This window comes from Acomys russatus, chromosome 11 (assembly GCF_903995435.1).
Source record: "Acomys russatus chromosome 11, mAcoRus1.1, whole genome shotgun sequence".
In the NCBI taxonomy this organism is placed as follows: domain Eukaryota; kingdom Metazoa; phylum Chordata; class Mammalia; order Rodentia; family Muridae; genus Acomys; species Acomys russatus.
Genome location: NC_067147.1, coordinates 37,139,122 through 37,160,710, shown reverse-complemented (window position 1 = coordinate 37,160,710; position 21,589 = coordinate 37,139,122). Strand labels below are relative to the sequence as shown.

The following is a 21,589-nucleotide window of genomic DNA, read 5'->3' as shown; positions in this document are numbered from 1 at the left end:
TAATGTGGAATAATAAAGGGGCAAACCGCTACGACCCAGACCAGGGTCGAGTTTCCTACTAGAGCTCAGTAACCCGGAAAATACAGGCAAGGAAGAGCAGGTGTGAGGCATATGCACACCAATGCAGAGCCTGGCCCGGCCCACCACCTACTGTGATGTAAAATCTACAGCTGGATGCTTGCTTTAAAAACAAAAACAAAAAAAACCCAAAAAGCTCTTTTAAACAACAGAATTAGGTTCCTTATTTTGAATGTCCTGTATCATGTGATAACAACTGCACTGTAAAGTTTTACATAATGTGATGAGTGTTAATCCAAAAAAAAAAAAAAAAAAAAAAAAAACCACCAAGTGAGTGATTGTCCACAGACGAAACATGGGATGAGGTTTATGACTGAGTTAATCATGGAGTGTTAGTGAGCTGTAAACCTCTCAGTTATAATCAGCAATCGTGCCTGGTGCATTAGAGGACAGCAGGAGCGGGGGCCTGTCTGTCATTCCAATTCTGACAGGGCGCACGGCCTTCGGAATTCTTGTCCACGTTCATGGAGCCATTTATTGGACACTGTGAGAGAGAAAGAAAATTTTTCTTCTAATCTAAAAGCTTGTCTATGACAGTTTCAGCATGGATTAAACACTTAAAATGGAAAATTAAATAAAGGCAGAGGCTGCATAAACTTGACAATGTTGGAAACGTCAGATTTCATGTATGTGCACCTAATGAAGCTTGAAACGAGCAACGGCAGCACTAAGAGACAGCACGGAGGAGCAGACTGCGCTCACCTGCTTCCAAGTACCACCTCCAAAGACGGTAATGAAACAACAACTCCTCGAAGAGGGCTCTCAGACCCACACTTGCTATCACATACTCATACAGCTGTTTTTCGAGACACAGTTTCTCTGGGTAGCCATGGCTGTCCTAGAATTCACTCTGTAGATCAGGCTGTCCCTCGAACTCAGAGATCCTCCTGATTCTGCCTCCCAAGTGCTGGGATTAAAGTCATATGCAACTCTGTCCAGCTTCCCTTCCATATTTTATTTATTTTTAGGTTTTTCAAGTCAGGCTTTCTTTGTGTGGCCTTGGCTGTCTTAGACTCATTTTGTAGATCAGGCTGGCCTCAAACTCAGAGATCCACCTGCCTCAGCCTCCCGAGTGCCGGGATTACAGGTATGTGGCACCATGCCTGGCTCCATAATATATTTTTTAAAAGGATTTCCTCCCCCAAATTAATTTTCTAGACTACTTCTGGTATTATAAACAAGTCAATATACAAAATATCTGAACTAGATTCCTACACTTATCTCTCTGGTGTCCAGGCTATTTATCAATTGGCCAATTTTTCTTCTTTGAACCTTTTGCTGCTGCTTAAGGCTTGATCTCTTGTTGCTTACTCACACAGTGGAGAAGAGCCTTTAACACTGTTCTCTTTCCCTGTCCTCACTGTGTCCAGTGCTCCACAAGCATCATAGGAGGGGACTGTAAGACCTTGCTGAACAGGCTTCTTTACATCAGTCCTGTGATAGGCACTAGACACGTGTAGACTAGAAGCTTCTGAAATGTGCCATGACACACTGAGCTGCATAGACTGGGTTAATAGATACCAAAGCTGGCTGTTTCTCAATTTTAGTTGTAATGGGGGCACAATCCTATGCTGGTCTGAGAGGAGAGCCTCTTAAATTCTGCACTAGAGCCAGAGGTGCCTTAGATCAAATTGTGCCCCAAGAAAACAAAAATTAAGCTAAGGCTTAGGATGGCGCCATCACCTTAGGGAGAATCACCCACTCTTCTTCCATCCTGGTCACTAGTCTGCATATTCTGACTTATCCATTAGTACATGGGTAAGTACTCAGGCTGTGACCTTTCAAGAGGGAAACAATAATTTTTCAACAAATCTTGGAAAAGAAGTGAAGAGGGCGCCTACCTCAGAAACCAGCTCATAAAAATGCTCATCTACGGCATGCAAATTTATATTCAGGCCAGAAACCGGCTTGGTTGAATCCCATACAGTGTGAATCCATATTGTCAAGTCCACGGGAGAAAGCACTTTGTTTAAGGTGCAGGATATAATGGCTTCAGAGAGCACAGGAACTACGTACCCCATTTGTTTCCAACTAGCACGGGACAGGCTGCATGCCGTGTACTGTAGTCTCCTTCTCCGCTGGCAAACAGATTGTACCAGAAGACAGCAGTGCCCTGTGGAGAACAGTGCAGATCATCACCAAATAAACTGCCAGGACTCACATTCGCCTGTTCCTTCTAGAAAGGCATAGACTGTTCTCTGAGAGTCGGTCGCTTTAAAGTGCTTTCTCCATCATATGGGAGTTAACACCATAGAGATGAAACAATGTTTTGGAAAGTTGTCCAGCAACACAAAGGGAATCACACAAAAATCACATCTTGGAATTAGAACTCAGTATCACCCTTGTTCCTTACCCAACCTTTACTTGAAGACGAATGCAGTTTGAAAATATAACTCATAAGCTGGGCACGGTGTCGCATACCTGTTAGCCCAGCACTCAGGGAGGCAGAGACAGGTGGATCTCTGAGTTCAAGGTCTACAAAGCGAGTCCACAACAGCCAGAGTTACACAGAGAAACCCTGTCTGGAAAACCCAGAAAGAAAAAGAAACCACACACCACATACACCCACACGCCATAGCCTGGGCCACAAACAGGAGGTGCAGCTCTAGTTCAGAAGAAGAAAAAGCAACATACCCAAGCCCCACAACAAGCCATGCTTACTTTTTTGGGCCAAACACTGGCTCCTACTTCGGGAAAAACAGTAGCGCCCCCAGCAGACACATCACTCATCTAAAAGAAAAGGGAGCACAGAATAAAATGAGACCTAGCACTCTGAGGAGGTGATACATGGACACTGGAGACACGCTTACATATGGCTGGATTTTATGTCTCTTTTTGGGGGTTTGGTTTTTAGCATGCTATGTAGTTTAGATACATGCACCCAAGTTAATAGTGCCAGACGAGAGATGGGAGCTAGAGTTGGACACTGTCACTTTTATAACTATTGTGTAAAAGAAATGTCTTTTACTGAGAAGTGTACATAAGCATTTTACTATAATGAGCAGCCGCCCTAGAAGGCAGGGACTCGGTTCTGCTTTCTGACCATACTCAATGCACAAAATAACGCCTTACTAGTGAGTACAAAGTAAGTACTTATTTCACTCTTATTTAAAGCCATTCAGAACAGGCATGAGACCTCAGATTTGACAAGCTGCTTCTCCAACCCCCACGGGGGAAAATCAATTCTGGGGTGATTTGTTATGTAACAGAAAAGTAGAAATATTGTTAATTTTGGAGTTGGGTATGTAGGCAGAGTGTTTGCTTAGCATATTTTAGGCCCTGAGTTTAATCCACATCATACACAAAAATTATAACAAATGCAATTTTTGCTGTTTTGAAACTTTAACCATAATAGCTACTATTCTGTGCTATCTTGGTCTGGGTGCTAATTACCAGACATGCTCAGTTTTCCACAAACTGTAAAGCTACACATTTATAATGTGTGTATATAAAGATAATATACATATGTAAAATATTGAATCTAAGATGTACTCTCTAAAATATTAAATCTCTCCAAGTTCTGGAACCACCAATAATTTTTTGTTTTCCTTTGTTTTTTGAGACAGGGTTTCTTTGTGTACTTGAACTCAAGAGATCCGCCTGCCTCAGCTGGATTACAGGCGTGTGCCACCATTGCCCAGCAATAATTATTAAACATAGCCCACGCATACTTTGAGACAAGCTCTCCATGCTACAGTTATACAATGCTGACCTCAAACCCACTACATACCCAATGGTGATCCTCATCCTTCTGCCTCCCAAGTACTGGGAAGGCAGACACACCCACTGCCACGACTTCCTGCATGCCAAACAAATCATGAAGCCCTAGCCCCAGGCTAGCTTTGAACTCGCTATGCAGTCAGATGACCCCAGACCTCATCATCTCCCTGGCAGGTCCTTGGATAGTTAACACTTTAGAATGCTGAATAGGAGTAAGACAAAACCAGCTTCATAAAACACACCAAAATACGTGAGTGATGCAATCAAATCTCAAAGCAAAAACTTAGCTCTTACTTACATAGAACAGCCACGTAGCAATTCTATTTCCTGTCCCAAGCTCTCTAAAAGCATCTGGCTCATCTTTCTGTGGATAAAGCAGTGAATATAATGGTATAAAACTCAGTAATGTGAATATACTCCACGGGCCTTGTGTTCACTGTGTGCAGTGTTCACACCAGCCTCTCAAGTGCTTGATTCAGCCCGTATACAGCTTATTTTTGTCAAAATCCCTGGGGAAAAAACCCTACAGACCTGTTTCCTAAATGAATCAATAGTGTGTTCTTCTGTGTAATGATGTTATCAGAAATTAAGATGAGAGAAGTAAAGGTGTGTTTGGTAACAGAACTACAAGGGAGCCTTGTGACAAACAGTGATGTGCCTTGACCATGACAGTTACTACATAAAGTCACAAGTGTCAGAAGTGCAGAGCCATATACAGAAATAAGCAGACCTGGTGAAATAATGAGTGTGTGAGCGCACCAATGGTGCATCCCTGATTTTGGTGCTGTGCTACAGCTATAACAGACATCAGTCCCGGGGGATGGGCGTGTGGGAGGCACAAGGAAGTGCTCCCTATACTATTTGCTACTTCCTAGGAACCAACAATTATCTCAAAAGCTAAAAATGCGTTTTAATTTTTTTAATGGAGCTTTAACCTGACATCATTAAAAACCCTGACATGTTCCAGTATCAGAGAGAAAAATGTAGTCTCCGCAGGATTCCACAGGCAAAGAACAGTGGGAACTGAGATAAAAGCAGTAAAGAGCTGCTCTGGGGCAGACTATTTCTTCCCTCAAGAGTGATGAGAAGTTGAACTTGCAGAATCACACAGCATAGCGTTAGCCGCTGCAGTGATCGCGGTAAGACAGACACACGGCAATGGAGTTTCATGTTCTCGCAGCTCCTTAACTCCAGTTTGTCTCATTGTCAGATGTGTTCTTGTAACTGTTTCACATTTATTGCCCAATTCAGTTTACTTGTCTTTTGTCTTTAAAAACAAACAAACAAAAACCCATAACTATATTCTTTAAATTTTAAATGCTAATGTTTTCCCCTATTTAGAATTAGAACTTCCTTTTGCTTATTTTTCAAATATGCCAAAATAGGATGACAAGATGATTTAAGGACAATACACACAGTAGACAAAGCAATTCAGGATGTGCATCGGTCCACTGTTTGCTGCAGTCTTTTTTAAGCTGTAACTTATCCACAATTTTTTTTTTTTAATCTGCAGGGAGAATAAGGTTTGCTTCTGCCATACTAAGGAACAACTTTCATCTTTCTTGTGAGGCCAGATCTATGCGTCCATCTCAAAGCGGGTGCTTCAGACCACTCTTTCTTCGTGAAGTGTGTGACCTGACTAGAGGGTATGGCTGTCCTCTCTTAGAGCTGGTAACCCACAGCTCGAGGCACCGACAGCAGTGTTGCCTTCAATGTGTCTGTGAGGAATAACCTTTTCTTTCTTCCAGGGTCACCAATGCACTCAACTAAAGGTCTTATTGTGTGCCATGCCCCTTCCCCCCAAGACAGGGTTTCTCTGTGTAGCCCTGGCTGTCCTGGACTCTGTAAACCAGGCTGGCCTTGAGTGCACAGAGATCTGCCCACCTCTACCTCCTTGAGTGCTGGGATCAAAGGCGTGAGTCACCATGCCCAGCTTTAAGTGTCTTTTAGTAAGGGGTTTTGTTGAGGAGAAGGCTTCTCAGGATCTCCTGTCACAACTTTCAGTCAGGGAAAATGAGTTTTTATACTAAGATGGAACCAACAAAGACACTTCCCCAACCACACCTATGGAGCTCCTCTGTGCTCTCCTCTCTGCTGGGCCCTGACTTCTGGGCTTTCAGGCTCATCTCTCCCCTCAGTATTGGCTCTGATCCCCTAAGTAGTGCACATGGCTCCGGTCCCTGCTGCAGCCAAATAGCCCACGGCTGCTCAGCTGTCTACTAGTTCTGCCCACTGCCCCGCAGCTTCTCAGTGTTTCCTTCTGTACCTGAAGTTAAGGCTAGTCTCTCCCTGAAAGATCTCATTACAGTTGCACCCTCTCCTCTCCCTGAGAATGTCTGCCTGTCTTAAACAAGTATCACAGAGATTTTTCTTCTTTAAACACCGAGTACTTAAACTTAAGTGAATTTAGTTATGCTTTCACTTACCCTTGCAAAATCAAAATGGGGTTCATACTGTCCTCCAACTCCGTAATTTGCTACCTGAAGGAAAGGGGAAACAAAAGCATGAATAAGAGCTGTGAACATTAGCACTCAAGGCTCAGAGTTTCCACAGCATGGATGGGGCTCTGAGTTCAAACCCTAGTAGCAAAAAGAAGAAATAAAACAAAAATACAAGATTAATATTCAAAAATTTCTTAAGAGCTCCCATTTTTGACCACTTATATAACCGAGTAAAACTTTAAACTATATTTTATTTTCTGTGTCTGTGAGCCTTCATGATGCATGGCATCACATGTGCTGGGATCTGTGGAGGCAAGAAGGGCATGTCAAGTCCTCTGAAAATGGAGTACACGGGAGTGTGAGCTGCCGTGTGGGTGCTGGAAACTGAACCTTGGTCCTCTGAAGAGCAGCTATTGCAAGTTAACCACACTCTCTCCAGCCCAAAGCACTTAACAAAAATAAATTTCCTTTTACATAATTTTTATCATTTAAGGACAAAGAGAAAAAGTAATCCTTCCTACTGTAGGGCCCTAATAACCACAGACAGTAACAAGGATGCCACAGCAAAGGGGCAGAAGAGGGAACAGAAGCATCTGGTCTTAGTCCATGTCACGTTGTACCTTAGAACTCAATATAAAATGAGGCCGGGCGTGGTGGTACACGCCTTTAATCCCAGCACTCGGGAGGCAGAGGCAGGTGGATCCCTGTGAGTTCGAGGCCAGCCTGGTCTACAAAGTGAGTCCAGGATGGCCAAGGCTACACAGAGAAACCCTGTCTCGCAAAACAAAAAACAAACAATATAAAATGAGAACAATGTTTTCTTTAACCCCTACCATCTGCCACAAAATAAAATACTGACAAAATAGAAGACAATTAAGAGCACCATCATGGCAAAGTATAAGCCACTTGTAAATTATTACACTGTGTCCTCTGGTATCCCACACCTTTAATCCCAGCAGTTGGATCTTTGTGAGTTGAGGCCAGACTGGTCTACAGATCGAGTTCTCGGCCAGCCAGAGTTACACAGAGAAACCTTGTCTCGAAAAACCAAACAAATAAAATATAATCATAGAGGTGTCAAGGAAGATTACCACCGAATAAACAACTGAAGCGACAGTCACACAGGCCATGCTGGGTTGTAGTGTACACAACCTCAGTCAGCCCTGCTGCTCTAGTGTATTAACTGCAACAGCACAAACAGTTTGCTGCTAGATCTTTATTTACTAACTTACTAGTAAAAGCTACACACCAGGATCACACAGACAGCAAGGCCTTATGTGACAATCTACAAGAGATGACAGTACAGCACAGGTGCTGAGTGGTGGAAGTGAAACTCCAGCATATGTGCATGAAGATACAGAAGGAGCTAACACGGAAAACGTGTTCACTCTTGTCAGAAAGACTTTAGGCAAGCATCTTGGGGAACTTCATGGCGACAGATTAATGAAAAAGGGGAGAGAGTTATAGAGGGGAGAAAATCACAACATGAATCCTCAGAGATATTTTATAGTACTAAAAGCACAAAGGAGAAAATCCAAACTTAAGACATGTTACTAAAAGCATGCTTACTGTGGCAAGGAAAAAAGCACCATTCAAACTATTAATTTTTTTAAACAAAAAGTACAACACTTAGTTTTCCATATTTCTAATGTTTTTAATTGTCAAGACAAATAATAGAGAAAAAAGAAAAAAGGACTCATTTCAACAAACAGTCCTGGGACATTTGACATCCACTTCCAAGTAATGAAACTGGATCCCACTTTACAATGTCACATGTAAACTATCATCCAAAACATACCTAAGACTCAAATGTGATAATAGAATTCTTTGGGGCCAAGGGTAGAGTGTATGGTCACATGTGTGAGACCTGAGGCTTAGCTCCTAGCACACTGAGAAAGAACTGAAGCTATTACTACTACAACTACAGGAAGCTCACGTGTTGACTGGATTAGGTAATAGTTTCATAAGACACCTAAAGGCAAAAGCAACAGAAAGTGACAAGCAAACTGCATCTGTGAGTAAAAACGTCTGGAGTAGAGAGAGAAGGCTCCAGGGGTGAGAGTGCTTACTGCACAGATATGAGCACCTATGTTTAGGTTCCTGGCACCAATGTTTTTAAGGGCAGGGTACAACTGTGCACACTTATAATCCCAGCACTGGGAAGGGAGGACAGGTTTGCAGCAGGGATAGGATCACTGAGACCCTGTCTCAAGGGAATACGGCAGAGAGTGATAGAGTAGGACCCACACCACCACCTTCTGACTTCCTCAAGGGTGTGCAAATACATAAACCACACATATAAACTAAAAATGTGTTCATGGACACCACTGAGAAAGTGAAGACAGGTCACAGAACAGGATTTAATATCTACAAGCCATTTATAAGGGTCTAGTACCCAGAATATATAAAGAACACAGATTAACAACAATAGAAATGACCAATAAGCCGGTGGAAAGTGTTCAGTATCATTAGTCATCAGAAACATGCAAGGGAGCACATGAAGCAGCAGTTCGAGCTCACCATGCACCTGCACTAACTTTCATGTGTCGCTGCAATACTGGAAAACAACTTGAAAGTCCTTCAAATGCTAAGTGCAGGGCCACCACGTGAGTCCTTATTTAGTACACGCTGAAAACACACATGAGACGTTTCCATGTGTGGTCCTACAAAACCTGTATATGGAATTATTCAAAGCAGCAAAAAAGCAGAAGTAACCCAGATAGTCACCAACTAATGAGCACTCAGATAAAGGGACTGGGCCAAGGAATGAGGTGGGGATATGCTTCAACCTAATGCTTAGGGAAAGAGCTGACACTAGAGCCACATTTTGAGTAACTCCTACACAGATGCACAAAATAGCTGGTGCCTGCCAGAGGCCTGGGAAGGGGAGTAGGCAGTTACTGCTCAGGGTATGGACGGTTTCTTACCAGGGTGATGAAATCGTCTGAGATTAAGTCATGTGATGAGGTCACAACCAAGTCAATACTAAGCCAGGTAAGAAGTATGACATACAAGCTATACGCTGACTTAAAGAATACCTGTGAAAAGCCAAAATCCACAGCAGCCACTCAACAAATAGACTTGAGTCTAGAAATTAAAAAGAGAAACTAGGGACTAGTGAGGTGGCTCGGTGGGTAAGCACCTGCCACCAAGCCTGATGATTTGAGTTCAGTCCTGAAGACCCACAGCACATGCACGTACACATGGTAAAATGAAGAAATAGATAATTTGAAAATGTAAAAGCTAACACTATACTTCATGTTACATTTAGCAGTTACCAGGTTCTTTGGTGCTGTGGCTTTCAGGGTCACCTACAGCTCTCAGGTATGTTTAGGGCCAGGAACACTAAAAGGAAGAGCCTCTTGGAGAAGTGGGAATAACTTAAGACACTGCTGTTACTTACCTGCAATTCCTCTGCTGTGGAAACATCCAGTCCTGTGAGATCTTGTATTCTCATATTAATTCGAGACACCACAGGGTCTTCATAGCCAGCCAGCCAGGCACTAGGACAAGAAAATATTAGTTTTATGGCTACTGCTTCATTAGATACAAACCCAATACCTGACATCTCCAAAGCAACACAGAGGACATTAAACTCATTGCGCATGCTAACCCAATGTCCTCCCGTTAAGCGTCCTTCTCAGGCCTTACCTCTCTCAGGCTGGCCCTCATCTCCGGCTGCTCTAGCTTCAGGCTCTCAAGAGCGACGATAACTAGTGTGCACCACCACCCCAGCCAGGGTCATAAACTCCCACCTGCTCTGCTTGTCTGATGAGACTTTTGCTGACAGGAAAGTAAAATGATGTAGCCACTGTAGGGAACAGTTTAGCATTCCCTCTAAATGTTAAACATAGTTGCAATATCACCAACATTTCTACTTCTATTTAGAAATTCAAGAAAAATTAAATCATAAAATACAGAAATGTTCATAGCATTATTAAGGGCCAAAAAGTAACAACCTCAATATCCATCAATTTATGAACAGACTCCTTACAAATGTGGTGCATCTAAAATCATGAGTTATTGTGCCGTAAAAAAAATAAAGCACAGATACATGCTGTAACATAGAATCTTAAGATCATGTTAAGTGAAAAGGTTTCATGTTATGACTTCACTACTGTGCAATATGCAGACTAGGCAAATAATATAGAAAGACTCACTGGTTTGCAGGGGAAGGTATGGAGTGGGGATGGGGTGAGTAATGAGTAGCTCCATTCATGGGATACATGAATGGGGGTATATGCAGGAAAATGTTTCAGGAGTCTGGGGAAATGGCTCAACGGATGAACTGTCCCAGCCTTCAACAGACAGAAACTGTATCCTAGGGCACGTGGGCTAGGTAGACTAGCCGAATGGGCAGAGTCCTACTTCAGCAAGAGACCGTCAGTTAAAAAAAAAAAAACAAACAAACAGAAAATGAGAAGACATTAACCTCTGATCCTGACATAAATGCATGCATGTGGACCCACACACACATACACACATGCACACCACATGAAAAAGAAAATCATAGTGTATAGTAAATGTTACTATGTAAAAATGGAGTCAAATGATAACTACACAACTAAAAGTACTTAAAGCACCTGAAATATACACTTTGAAAAAGTGAATTTGACAGTTGTGGCTGAAGTAGATGCTTTCTTTCAATCCTAGGATTTGGAAAGTTGAGATAGTATTGGGAGTTTGAAGTCACCCTGAACTACAGAAGAAAACCCTGTCTGAAAAAACAAAACCTGAAAAGGCAGGCGTGGTGGTGCAAGCCTTTAATCCCAGCATTCAAGAGGCAGAGGTAGGCAGATCTCTGTAAATTCAAGGTCAAGGTCACTACAAAGTGAGTCCAAGAACAGCCAAGGCTACACAGAGAAACCCTGTCTCAAAAAAACAAACCAAAAACCAAAAACCAAAAACCAAACAACAACAACAACCAAACCAAACCAAAAAAAAAAAAAAAAAAAAAAAAAAAAAAAAAAGAAAGAAAAAAGAACAAAACTTGGTAAAAATTAAAAATGCAAAGACAGGGCTAGAATTGGGTGGATGTGGAGGGGTGTGAGGGGAGGTGAGAGGGAAAGGAAGCCACAACTGGGCTTTAAATTAAATACATAACTGAATGAAATGCCCCCCAAAACCCCCAAAACAACCAGGTGTGAGAGATGGTTCACCAGTTAAGAGCACTAGCTGCTCCTTCAGAGGACCTGGGTTTGGTTCCCAGCGCCTACACGATGGCTCACAACTTTCAGTAACGCCAGTACCAGGGTATCTGATGCCTCCTTCTGGCCTCTGCTGGCACAGACATACATATAGGCAAAACACCCATATACATAAGTAAAATAAAATTTAAAAATGCTTTAAACATAAAAATAAAGGAGTTAATTTTATGACGTAGACACTGTATCTTCATGTTAAAAAAGGTTCCTTCAATGTAAGGCCTAGGATAAACCTCAGACCATAAACAAAATGGGACCCCAAATTCAACTATACCCTCCATTTTGCTTCTGTCTGGTCCATCAACATTTTCTTCCCTCACTTCTCACTAAGCTTTGATTTTACAGTAAGAATTTTGTTTTAACAGTATTCTTGCTAAAAAAAAAAAAAAAAAAAAAAAAAAAAAAAAACTTAAACTTAACTGTCCATAAAAAAATCATAATTCTATATTACTTTTCTTTTTTGTTGTATTTCATTTTGTAGTGCTGAGGATGAGACCTAGGCCTCATATGCTAAGAAAATGCTGTATCCCTGAGGGGATATACCCCACCTCTAACATAGTCACAAAATAAGGCAGGCATGTTCCAGTAAACTCCATGACTCCATGACAGCACTCTGATTGCAAGCTTGTGCTTATTCTAACATATAATTTGTTACCCAAAGACAGAAACCGACTTGCACTTCCCTGATGGCCACAAACTTTAAAAATGCCTATTCATTGTTGTTTGTTTGGTTTGGTTTTTCCAGATAGGGTTTCTCTATATAGCCTTGGCTGCCCTGGACTGGCTTTGTAGACCAGACTGGCCTCGAACTCACAGTGATGGCCTGCCTCTGCCTCCCAAGTGCAGCACCATGCCCAGCTTTCGTTGCTTTTTGTTTGAGACAGGATCATATGTGGCCCAGGCTGGTCTTGAACTCATTTTATGAACTGAACTCACAATCCTTCTGCCTCCACCTATCCACTCTAGTAAGGCTATATGTACCGTATCGTCCATTAAAATATAAATAGCCAAGTATCTTCCTTCTGTATTTATGATACGTCTTATACTTTCAATTATTGTTTTTCTACATTGTTTAAAGCAAGATTCCTCTATTTTAAATAATCTTGACTTTTAACATAGGAATCGTAAAGCACCACGGGGAAGTTGGCTGAAGAAGCAACACCTTCACACAGCTTGCAGAAGGAAGGCAGGCTAAGTTGGAGCCATTTGGGGACAGTTACAGATCTCCAGAGGAAGATGTCAGTAATACAAACTGAACAGTCACAACTCCCACCACAATGACAGCTGTAAAAACTAAGACGTCACACAATTAGCTAATACAAACCAATGTACTGTTCCCTTGTAAGGGCAAATGATAATGCTGGGCTTAAAGTCTTAGTTCCTAAGAGCAGCAGCCCCAGTTTCTAGTAATTCTTCTTTAAGTGCTTGCTGGTTAGCTAGACTGAGAATTATAGTCCTGGTAGGATAATTAGGCAATAATACATCTGTCTACTTTGAACCACCCAGTAGAGGGCAGCGTTGTTATGCGTTAGGGCAGTTTTAAACAATTTAAAATCATTCAAAACTATGCCATTCTGGCCAGGGGGTGCCGGACACCTTTAATCCCAGCACCTTGGAGGCAGAACCAGGAGAAGCCCTGTGAGTCTGGGAGCTAGACTGGTTTACACAGCAAGTTCCAAGACAGCCAGGACTATACAGAGAGACTACAGGTACCCACCACCATGGTCAGTCTAAACTTTTGTTTTAAACAGTAGCAAACTTCCACGTATGCTTTGCCAAAGAAAAGCCATTTGCTGGAATCATTTTTCCTTCTATATCAAATTATATAATCACTTAGAAATGTCTTAAAATACGGACTAAATTCCCTTTTGGAATGTTATAGGATGCAAATGTTGCTAGGGTAAAAGGTTATTAACTGACATATAACATACACACATTTTTTCCTATGAAACATTTTTCTTATAATTTATAAGGGAAACAAAATGTTTATTTAATTTATTACTTCAAATTTTAATATAAACTTCAAAATTAAGGTTTTTATAGCTACATCCAGTGTCTCAGACTTGTACTAAGGTAGTCCCAAGTAGTAAGGAGGCTGATACAGGAAGATAAGTTCAAAGCAAACTGTGCATCAGTGACTTGGTCAGACCCTGTCTCTATGTACAAAGTGAAAGAAGAGAGCTGGGGGCACAACACAGGGTGGAGCACTTGCCTAGCACACAAGGCCATTGGCTCAATAGCTGGCCCCACAAAAGAAAACTTGATTTCCACCAGAGATAATAAACATCTATTCTATCCATCTATCCTTCGATGAAATTCTTCCTAATACTTTGTTAAAATATTTTAACAAATATTTTATATTTTAGCAAATAAATTCTATATTTGCTAAATGAATATTTTTTAAGCAAACTCAGTATTTAGTAGTTAAGGCCTGTCTCTCAAAGCATATTCCTATTCTTTCAAAATAACTATTAAAGTCACCAAAATATAATACTAATTTTGTATTAGTTTGTTTACACACCACACTTTGCCAAGACTGGTGAGAATTATTCTCAGGCATCGAAGCTCCTCCCTACAAGCCTCCTGTTGCCGCCCAGGGTGTATAGTGTCAAGTATGACAATGCCTTCCTCAATAACCCACCAGAGCTGCTTCTCAGGGTAATAAGACTAGAATATAAAAAGTAAGTCTGAGATGCTTGAAGAAAACAAACATTTGCTGGAGAGATGGCTCAGTGGTTAAGAGCACTGCCTGCTCTTCCAAAGGACCTGTGTTCAGTTCCCAGAACCCACATGGCAGCTCACAACTGTCTGTGACTCCAAGATCTGACACCCTCACACCAATACACATAAATTAAAATTAAGTAAAATATTTTGAAAAAAAAGAAAAGAAAGAGTCCAGTGATGTACTTGTCTGAGTATTCCTTCTTTACATCTATTTTATATTTTTAAAAAGCTTTTAAAAATGTAATTCAAAACACTTCATTCATGAAATTTTTTAAGCATTATAATACAACTGCATCATTTCCCCATTTTAAATGCTTCCTAGAAGCACCCAAAACAAAAATATTTAAAATGCTGGCTGGTTCTACAACAGTAAGAATGTCACATCCATGCGTGAGTCTCTGAAATATGGAAACGGCCCCACTATATACACCAGGCTGACTTCAAACTCACAGACTGAGACTCCCTGATCTCAGCCTTCTGAGTGCTGGGATTACAAGCATGCATAGCCATACCTGCTGAAGGTCATTTTTAGAGATTAAGAGTCAGTAACAGAACGGAAAGTCACCTTAGGTTTAACCTGAAATTTAGATTGATTACAGGCCAGGCATGGTGGCATAAGCCCGTATGTCCAGCACTCGGGGAGGTAGAGGCAGACAGAGCTCTGTGAGTTCAAAGTCAGCCTTGTCTACAGAGCAAGTCCAGGACAGAAAGTCAAGGCTACGCAAAGAAACCCTGTCTTGAAAACGCAAGCAACAAACAAATACTGATTACAGTTTGCAGAAGCGCTGTGAATCATGTCTTAGAATAAATGCACCCAAATTAATTTCTGCACATCCTTACTGTTAAAATCTACATATTCCTTTGCACTGTTTATTAATTGGTAAGTTGACTTTCAATATAACTTTGCTTCATCCTGTTATTTTGAAAATGTTGGTGACTTCTAGAAAATGGTTGCTTTTTAATGTATTTCAGACACTCAATAGTGCAATGGCCTGATGCTTGTTATTATTTGGCTTAAACAAACGAACAAACAAACAACAAAAACCAAAAAAAACAAAACCCAAACTAACCATGAACAGGACCAATGTTTAAGTGCTGCCAAGCCAGATAATGTCCTGAGTTTGAGCGTCGTGACCCACATGGTGGAAAAAGAGAAGCAATACAATAAGCTACCTGGCCTTTTGTTTTTTAAAACTGGGTCTCACTGTGTGGCTCCGATTCCTCTGGAACTCTATATTCATATGAATCTGCCTGTCTCTGCTTCCTGAGTGCATGCACTGCTACACCAGCTTATAAATTGCTCTCTGATCATATGTGCCCTGCATAGAGCATGTATGTAAACATATATATACATGCATACAAACATGTGCATATGTACATGTACACATAAATACAATGTAATCTAAAAAAATTTTTAATGGACACAATACTTGGAAATCTTACACCATTACTCCTCCCTGTACCCTGAACTTGCATTTTCATTCCATTCCTCTAGTCAGTGGCTCTCAACGGAGGTAGAGAGAAGGTGGCAGTGGGGACCTGTCCTACCAAGGCACAACCAACAACTTAATGTTCCCTACACCTTCTCTGACTGTGACATGTAGTGGGTGCCGGGTGCTGCTAGCCTTGCTCAGATAGCACTACCAACAAAGAATGACCTGATTGAAAACATCAACTGTCAAGTGTAGTGGCACCTACCAACAGGCAAACGCTAAAGAAGATAAAGCAAGATGACCAAGTTCAATGCTAGCCTGGGCCACACTGTGGCTGAGGACATATTTCGCTGCTAGAGCGCTTGCCTAGCTACAGAGGCCCTAGGTTCAACTCCCGGTGCCACATAGTAACAAAACAAAACAAAAAGAGGCCTTAATACCAAAAATGTTGATATTGAGAAACCTTCTGGAGTTCTGATTTTACACTGAAAAGTACATTCATCACACCGTAGTTCTCCAGGACAAAAATGTTTATTTAACTGACAAAAATACAAACTTCCTATTGCATACATAAAGGCCCACATCAAAAGTAGTATCTTTAGTGCTGGCTCAAGCACAAGATCATGCCACAAAAGCCTAAGTTCCGCCATAAAAACAAACATGCATGTCTGCCTGGGCAGTAGTAGTGTGCGGCTTTTATCTCAGCACTTTGGAAGCAGAGGCAGACAGATCTCTGTGAGTTCCAGGACAGCCAGAACTACACAGAGAAACCCTGTCTTGAAAAAGCGAGTCTGTAATTCTAGCCCTCTTATGCAAAGATGGGAGGCAGAGACAGGAGACGCAGCTCAGGGTCCAGCGAGTCCTGAGTAACCAGCATGGCAGACAGAACAACGAAGACCATGCGCAGCCAGGAGGAGGGGACGGACTCACAGACCCTGCATGCCTACTGTGGCATGCACACACCCACACTCACATACACAGTAGTCAAAAAGGACTTTAGAACAATTTTTAAAAATAGTAGCTTCAGACTGAGTTATTCGAACTAATATTAGCACACATTAATCTAAGCAATTACTATCTAATATATTTATATGTTTTTAACATGATGGGCAGAGTTTGTATTTATTTCTGTAAATGTTGTATCTGTGGGAAAATATTATTTAGTGTTAGAATAAAACAGAATTCAGTGCGATGGAATTTGTTTTCATTTTGAACTGAGAAATGCCGTGCTAACCTCACTCAGCCCTAACTCTGAGTTATGCAGCTTAGCTGACCATGGTTACTTCTAAATGTTGATCAAAGCAAGGAATTTGAAACTGACTTGTGGAAGCTTCTTTGTCCTTTTAGGCATTTCTTCTACAGTGACTGGTGACCCACAGAGTAGCCCCAGCTTCATGGCAGAGTTTGCCTTAGGCCTCACTGCACATTATCAGTTGGTACAGCCAGAGCTTCCCCAGGCATGCTATACTTATCAAAGACTGGAAAATGCCTACAGCTGCCTTCATCTGTTGATCATGAAAATCAAGCAGCCACCAAAACTTCATCTGACATCTAGGTCTTCAAAACTACACCATGTATTTTGTCAAAATTCTCAAGAAGGAGCACTCCAAATACACCTCAAGTTCTGCCCATTGGTCCCTTACCTCTTAGATACTCTGTACTGTGCTGTGGTCAATTTCCCCGTCTCAGGGTCATGTACTGTAGCTCGGCTCAGCTACGAAAAAAAAAGAGAAAGGACACGGGCTTACACTCCAGCAGGCCGTTTGGGCTTTGTTCACTTTGTTTTGCCAAGCCACAGGTGATTGGAAGGATTCAGATTGGTCTGCATGGCGGGTAATGGTTCGAATCAGCAAACATTCAGGAGGTGGCGAGAAGAAGAGCCACTTGTAAGTCAGGAGAAAAACGGTTGACAGAATTTGATTGTAAATGTATTTGTTGTCCTTTCACTTTTTTAAAACTTAAATCCTTTGTGGCTGTATGTACATGACCCGCAGCAGTGAGTTTCACAGGCGCTCTCTCAGGACTAGAAGTTTAATGTTCTTCAAATATAGTTTATTAGTTCATCATTTTAAAACTTTCATCAAGACAAAACTGTTTTTTAGTCTCTCTGCATCATCCAGGTTAAGAGAGGTAAGTCCTTTGGAAGGCTGAGCTCAGCCTCTCCACAGCCAAGTTTTGGGCCAGTGATTTTTTTTTTTAAATGAAAAAGTCCAGTAAGAACAGATCACTCCATAATGACAGCGACCGATTAGCATCCATGCCCAGGAGGGCGGTGTGAGGCTCTGCAGCCCTCCACCTCACCTTAGCCCACTGCTTCTTTTTCTTTATTTCCCACTCTCACAGCAAAGGGAAAAAGAAAGGACCAGGCAATTTCCTTAGTGTTTAATACCTGATCCTAAAGTACAAAGCACTTAATTCCTGAAACACGAGACCAATCAGAGATTAAAAACAGAACTTCTAGTTAAAGGGAACGCCTGTGAGACACAAAGCACGCGTCCATGCGCTACTCTTAAGTGTAAGGCGGCCACCTTAGCTGGAGCCTGGAAATGATCCTCTTCTGTAACTAAGAACTCTTTCGTTTAAAACACTCATTAGGAGGAAAATATGCAGTATCCAATCTTACCTTTTGCTAATTCTGTAATGTACCGTCTCCAAGGCTCCTGTTACTGGGTTTGAAATGGTGGCTCGCCTCAGCTGTGAAGCCAACCGTCAGAACAGTTGCATTACAAGACAAAAAAAAAAAAATGAATCACGTTTACCTAACCAGCCAGAAAGCTGGGGTTTCTTTTCTTCTTTAAACAAAAGAGGGTGAATAGAAAATAACTCAATACCCTTCCAATCACCTTGTGTTGAGCCTTGAAAGCCAGTTAGTTTTTTAGGTTTTTTTGTGTGCTTCTTAAAAATTATTTTATATTTGCTTTTGCACTGCACGAATAGAGGCCACACAAACAAAAATGGTTGGCGATTAAATTTTTTTCACTAGTTAAAAAATGTTGATACAAAAAGAAACATTTCTAAAACGCAAAGTACATCTACTCTAAAAGCTCAGAGACAAAATGATTATCAAGGTCTAAATTCTGTTTTAAAGTCACTCTTTTCTCTCTTCAAGATATTATGTACTCAGTAATATATACAGTAAAATAGCCTTGATGCAGCTAGGTAGGTAAAAGGAATGCCAAGATAATCATAGATAATCAGTTTTGTTGTTGTTTTTGTTTGTTCAAGACAGGGTTCTCTGTGTAGCCTTGGCTGTGCTAGACTCGCTTTGTAGACCAGGCTGGCCTCGAACTCACAGAGATCCACCTGCCTCTTACTCCTCAGTGCTGAGATTAAAGGCGTGGGCAACCAGGCCTGGCTCAGAATTCTTTTTAAAATTAGAGGGTAATTCTGAAATAACAACAACAAAAAAAAAAACTTTATTGCCACTAAATTTACTGATCAAAAATAATCTCAAGTGGGGGCTGGAGAGATGGCTCAGCAGTTAAGAGCACTGACTGCTCTTCCAGGTCATGAGTTCAATTCCCAGCAACCACATGGTGGCTCACAACCATTTATGATGTGATCTGATGCCTTCTTCTGGCCTGCAAGTGTACATGCAGGCAGAGCATTGCATACATAATAATAAATAAATAAATCTTTAAAAATAAAAAATAATCTCAACCAAAAAATTTCCTTTGAAAACTGAGGCCTTCTACCTCAAAAGTAAATTTTTAACAAATATTTTACCAAGAAATACTGGTAAACTGGGTCTAACTACAAATAAAGGGCTGAATTAGGAATTCAAAAGAGAATGAAAAAATATGGACTAATTTAAGAGGCAGTCTGCATGGTAGCAGATTTTCAAGAATGTCCCTGAACAACTCCACATTAAACTAATGTGATTTTTTTTAAAAAGCGTCAATTTTGACAAATAATAAAACTTAAAAAATTTAAGTTTATGTAAGCATGTACACGCCCAGCCAGCCAACCCACCAGGCAAATAAACTGCCACCAGCTTTTAGAAGTGAAATCATGATTGTACTATTCCCTCATTTATTTATGTGCTTTCTTTAGCTGCTTTCACACCAGTGGCAGAGCTGAGGTAGTTGTAGCAGAGACCATACAGCTGACAAGGCCCTCAAAAACATTTACTACCTTGACCTTTATAGAAATGTATAAACCTCTACATATTACAAAAGTAATGATCACAATGTCACTTAATAATTGCTATCAAAGTTTGCATTTTATCCTTAATAAGGCATACTGTTTTAAAGAACAAGATGATAGGAAAAGGCAAGGACAGAGAGCTAGTCTCCACACTCTCACACAAAAGACAAGTTTTTACACCAAACACTACAAGTGCAGAATTAGACATAATCCACATTCAACTATTTTCTTATCAATATAGATCAAGGGGGCTGGAGCGATGGCTGAGCAGTTTAGTGCACTGGCTCTTGCAGAGGACTAAGGTTCCATTTCCTGCACCCACATGGTAAACACAACCATCTGTAATTCCAATTCCAGAAGATCTGACCCCCTCTTACCTCCGTGGGCACTGCATGTATAGGGTGTGCAGACACACAATGCAAACAAGTACCATATACATAAAAGAAAATTTAAATATAATAATATAAAAACTAGTAAACTATAATACTATTTTAAAATTAACCAGATATCTATACCTAATTACCTAATATTTTTCTACTGTTAATGTGTCTAAAGGGAAATTACAACACTAGGAGTATTCGTTCAGATAAAAATACACTAGGTATGAAAACGTTGAGCTTTGAGTGGTACTGACAGCTACAAAATATGTAGAAAAGTCCTCCAGTAAGACAGCAAACCACAATTTTTTGTGTAAGAACACAATCTATGGTTTCTGTTACTCACTGTTTAAAGCCCAGCCACAGGATGTGCTACTTGTACTGATAAAAAACTGAGACAACTAGTGTAAACTGTAAGTTAACATCACTGTGTTGAGGCAGTAACACTTGTAACCACCTCAAGTTATGGCCACCTTAGTTATCCTTCCTGTCACCTTGCATAGATTAATACATACTCAGTAAACTGGGAAGAAAAGAAATTACCCTTGGTTTTGCTAAATCTTTGACAGTCTCAATTTCTGCATCAGAAATAATATCATGGAAACGAATAATACGAGGCTTGTCCCACTCATCTTCCTGTTTGGCTGGAGCCAGAATAAATTTAGGATTCCTGTTTCCATCATGGTAGCGGCAAAACAGCTTTTTTTGTCTCCGAGGAGTCTAAATACAAAGAAAAGTAATAAACACATTAGACTAACCCTTAGTGTCTATTCCTATATGGGTTAGAAACAACAGTTACATTTGCACACACAGACACTGATGACCTCTGGAACAGCACACAAAGCAGCAGTGTCCTGCAAACACTCTCCATCAAACCAAGCACTTAGGATCTTCAAAGTCTTATTCATAATTCTTAGGGTTTCGGGGTAAACTTTGTGGCAGAGTGGTTAGCTGGCATATAATAGGTACTGGGCTCAATGCCCAGCACCCAAAAAGGTAAAAGAACACTTCCTGGGGAGGAGGAATGTCTGAAATAAGGAGCAGAAGAACTGGAAGGACAAAAGTTCATCATGATTAAGCTGCTGAGTTTCAAGCCAATATTCTGTGATATAGAAGATCCTGTTCCCAAAACAAGCAAGACACAGCTCACTACTGGAAATCTGAAAACTAACTAGACATTTCATATTAGTATGTAACTTCTATCCATTTGTAAAGACGTGATAATGGCCTCTGGTCTGTTTGAGTTTATATCTTTGTAAGACAGGTATTTATTAGAGCTTGAATCTGGACTGCTCCTGCACTCTCAGCCTGGTCTCCAGCTGGTGGTGTGGTTGGCAGGGTTAGGTCTTTTAGGACACAGGGCTAAATGGAAAGTCACTGGGGTGTGCCGGAAGCTGATGTCGGAAGTCCCATCCCCACTGCTCTGTGCTTCTGAGCAGCTGTGGAGTAAGTGATTCTGCTCCGTC

General features: G+C 41.0%; 1 protein-coding gene across 1 annotated transcript in view; it reads right to left on the bottom strand.

The window, feature by feature from the left end:
• Positions 1–328: 328 nt before the first annotated feature.
• Positions 329–21,589, bottom strand: part of P4ha1 (prolyl 4-hydroxylase subunit alpha 1) — a 61,222-nt gene continuing 39,961 nt past the window's right edge. Inside the window, exons 8-15 of the mRNA XM_051153085.1 lie at positions 20,667–20,843; positions 17,244–17,314; positions 9,643–9,742; positions 6,225–6,278; positions 4,097–4,162; positions 2,740–2,808; positions 2,095–2,191; positions 329–562 (exon numbers count right to left, since the gene is read on the bottom strand). Of these exons, the coding sequence (XP_051009042.1) occupies positions 492–562; positions 2,095–2,191; positions 2,740–2,808; positions 4,097–4,162; positions 6,225–6,278; positions 9,643–9,742; positions 17,244–17,314; positions 20,667–20,843 (705 nt within the window). The 3' untranslated portion in view covers positions 329–491. The remainder of the gene's footprint in view (positions 563–2,094; positions 2,192–2,739; positions 2,809–4,096; positions 4,163–6,224; positions 6,279–9,642; positions 9,743–17,243; positions 17,315–20,666; positions 20,844–21,589) is intronic.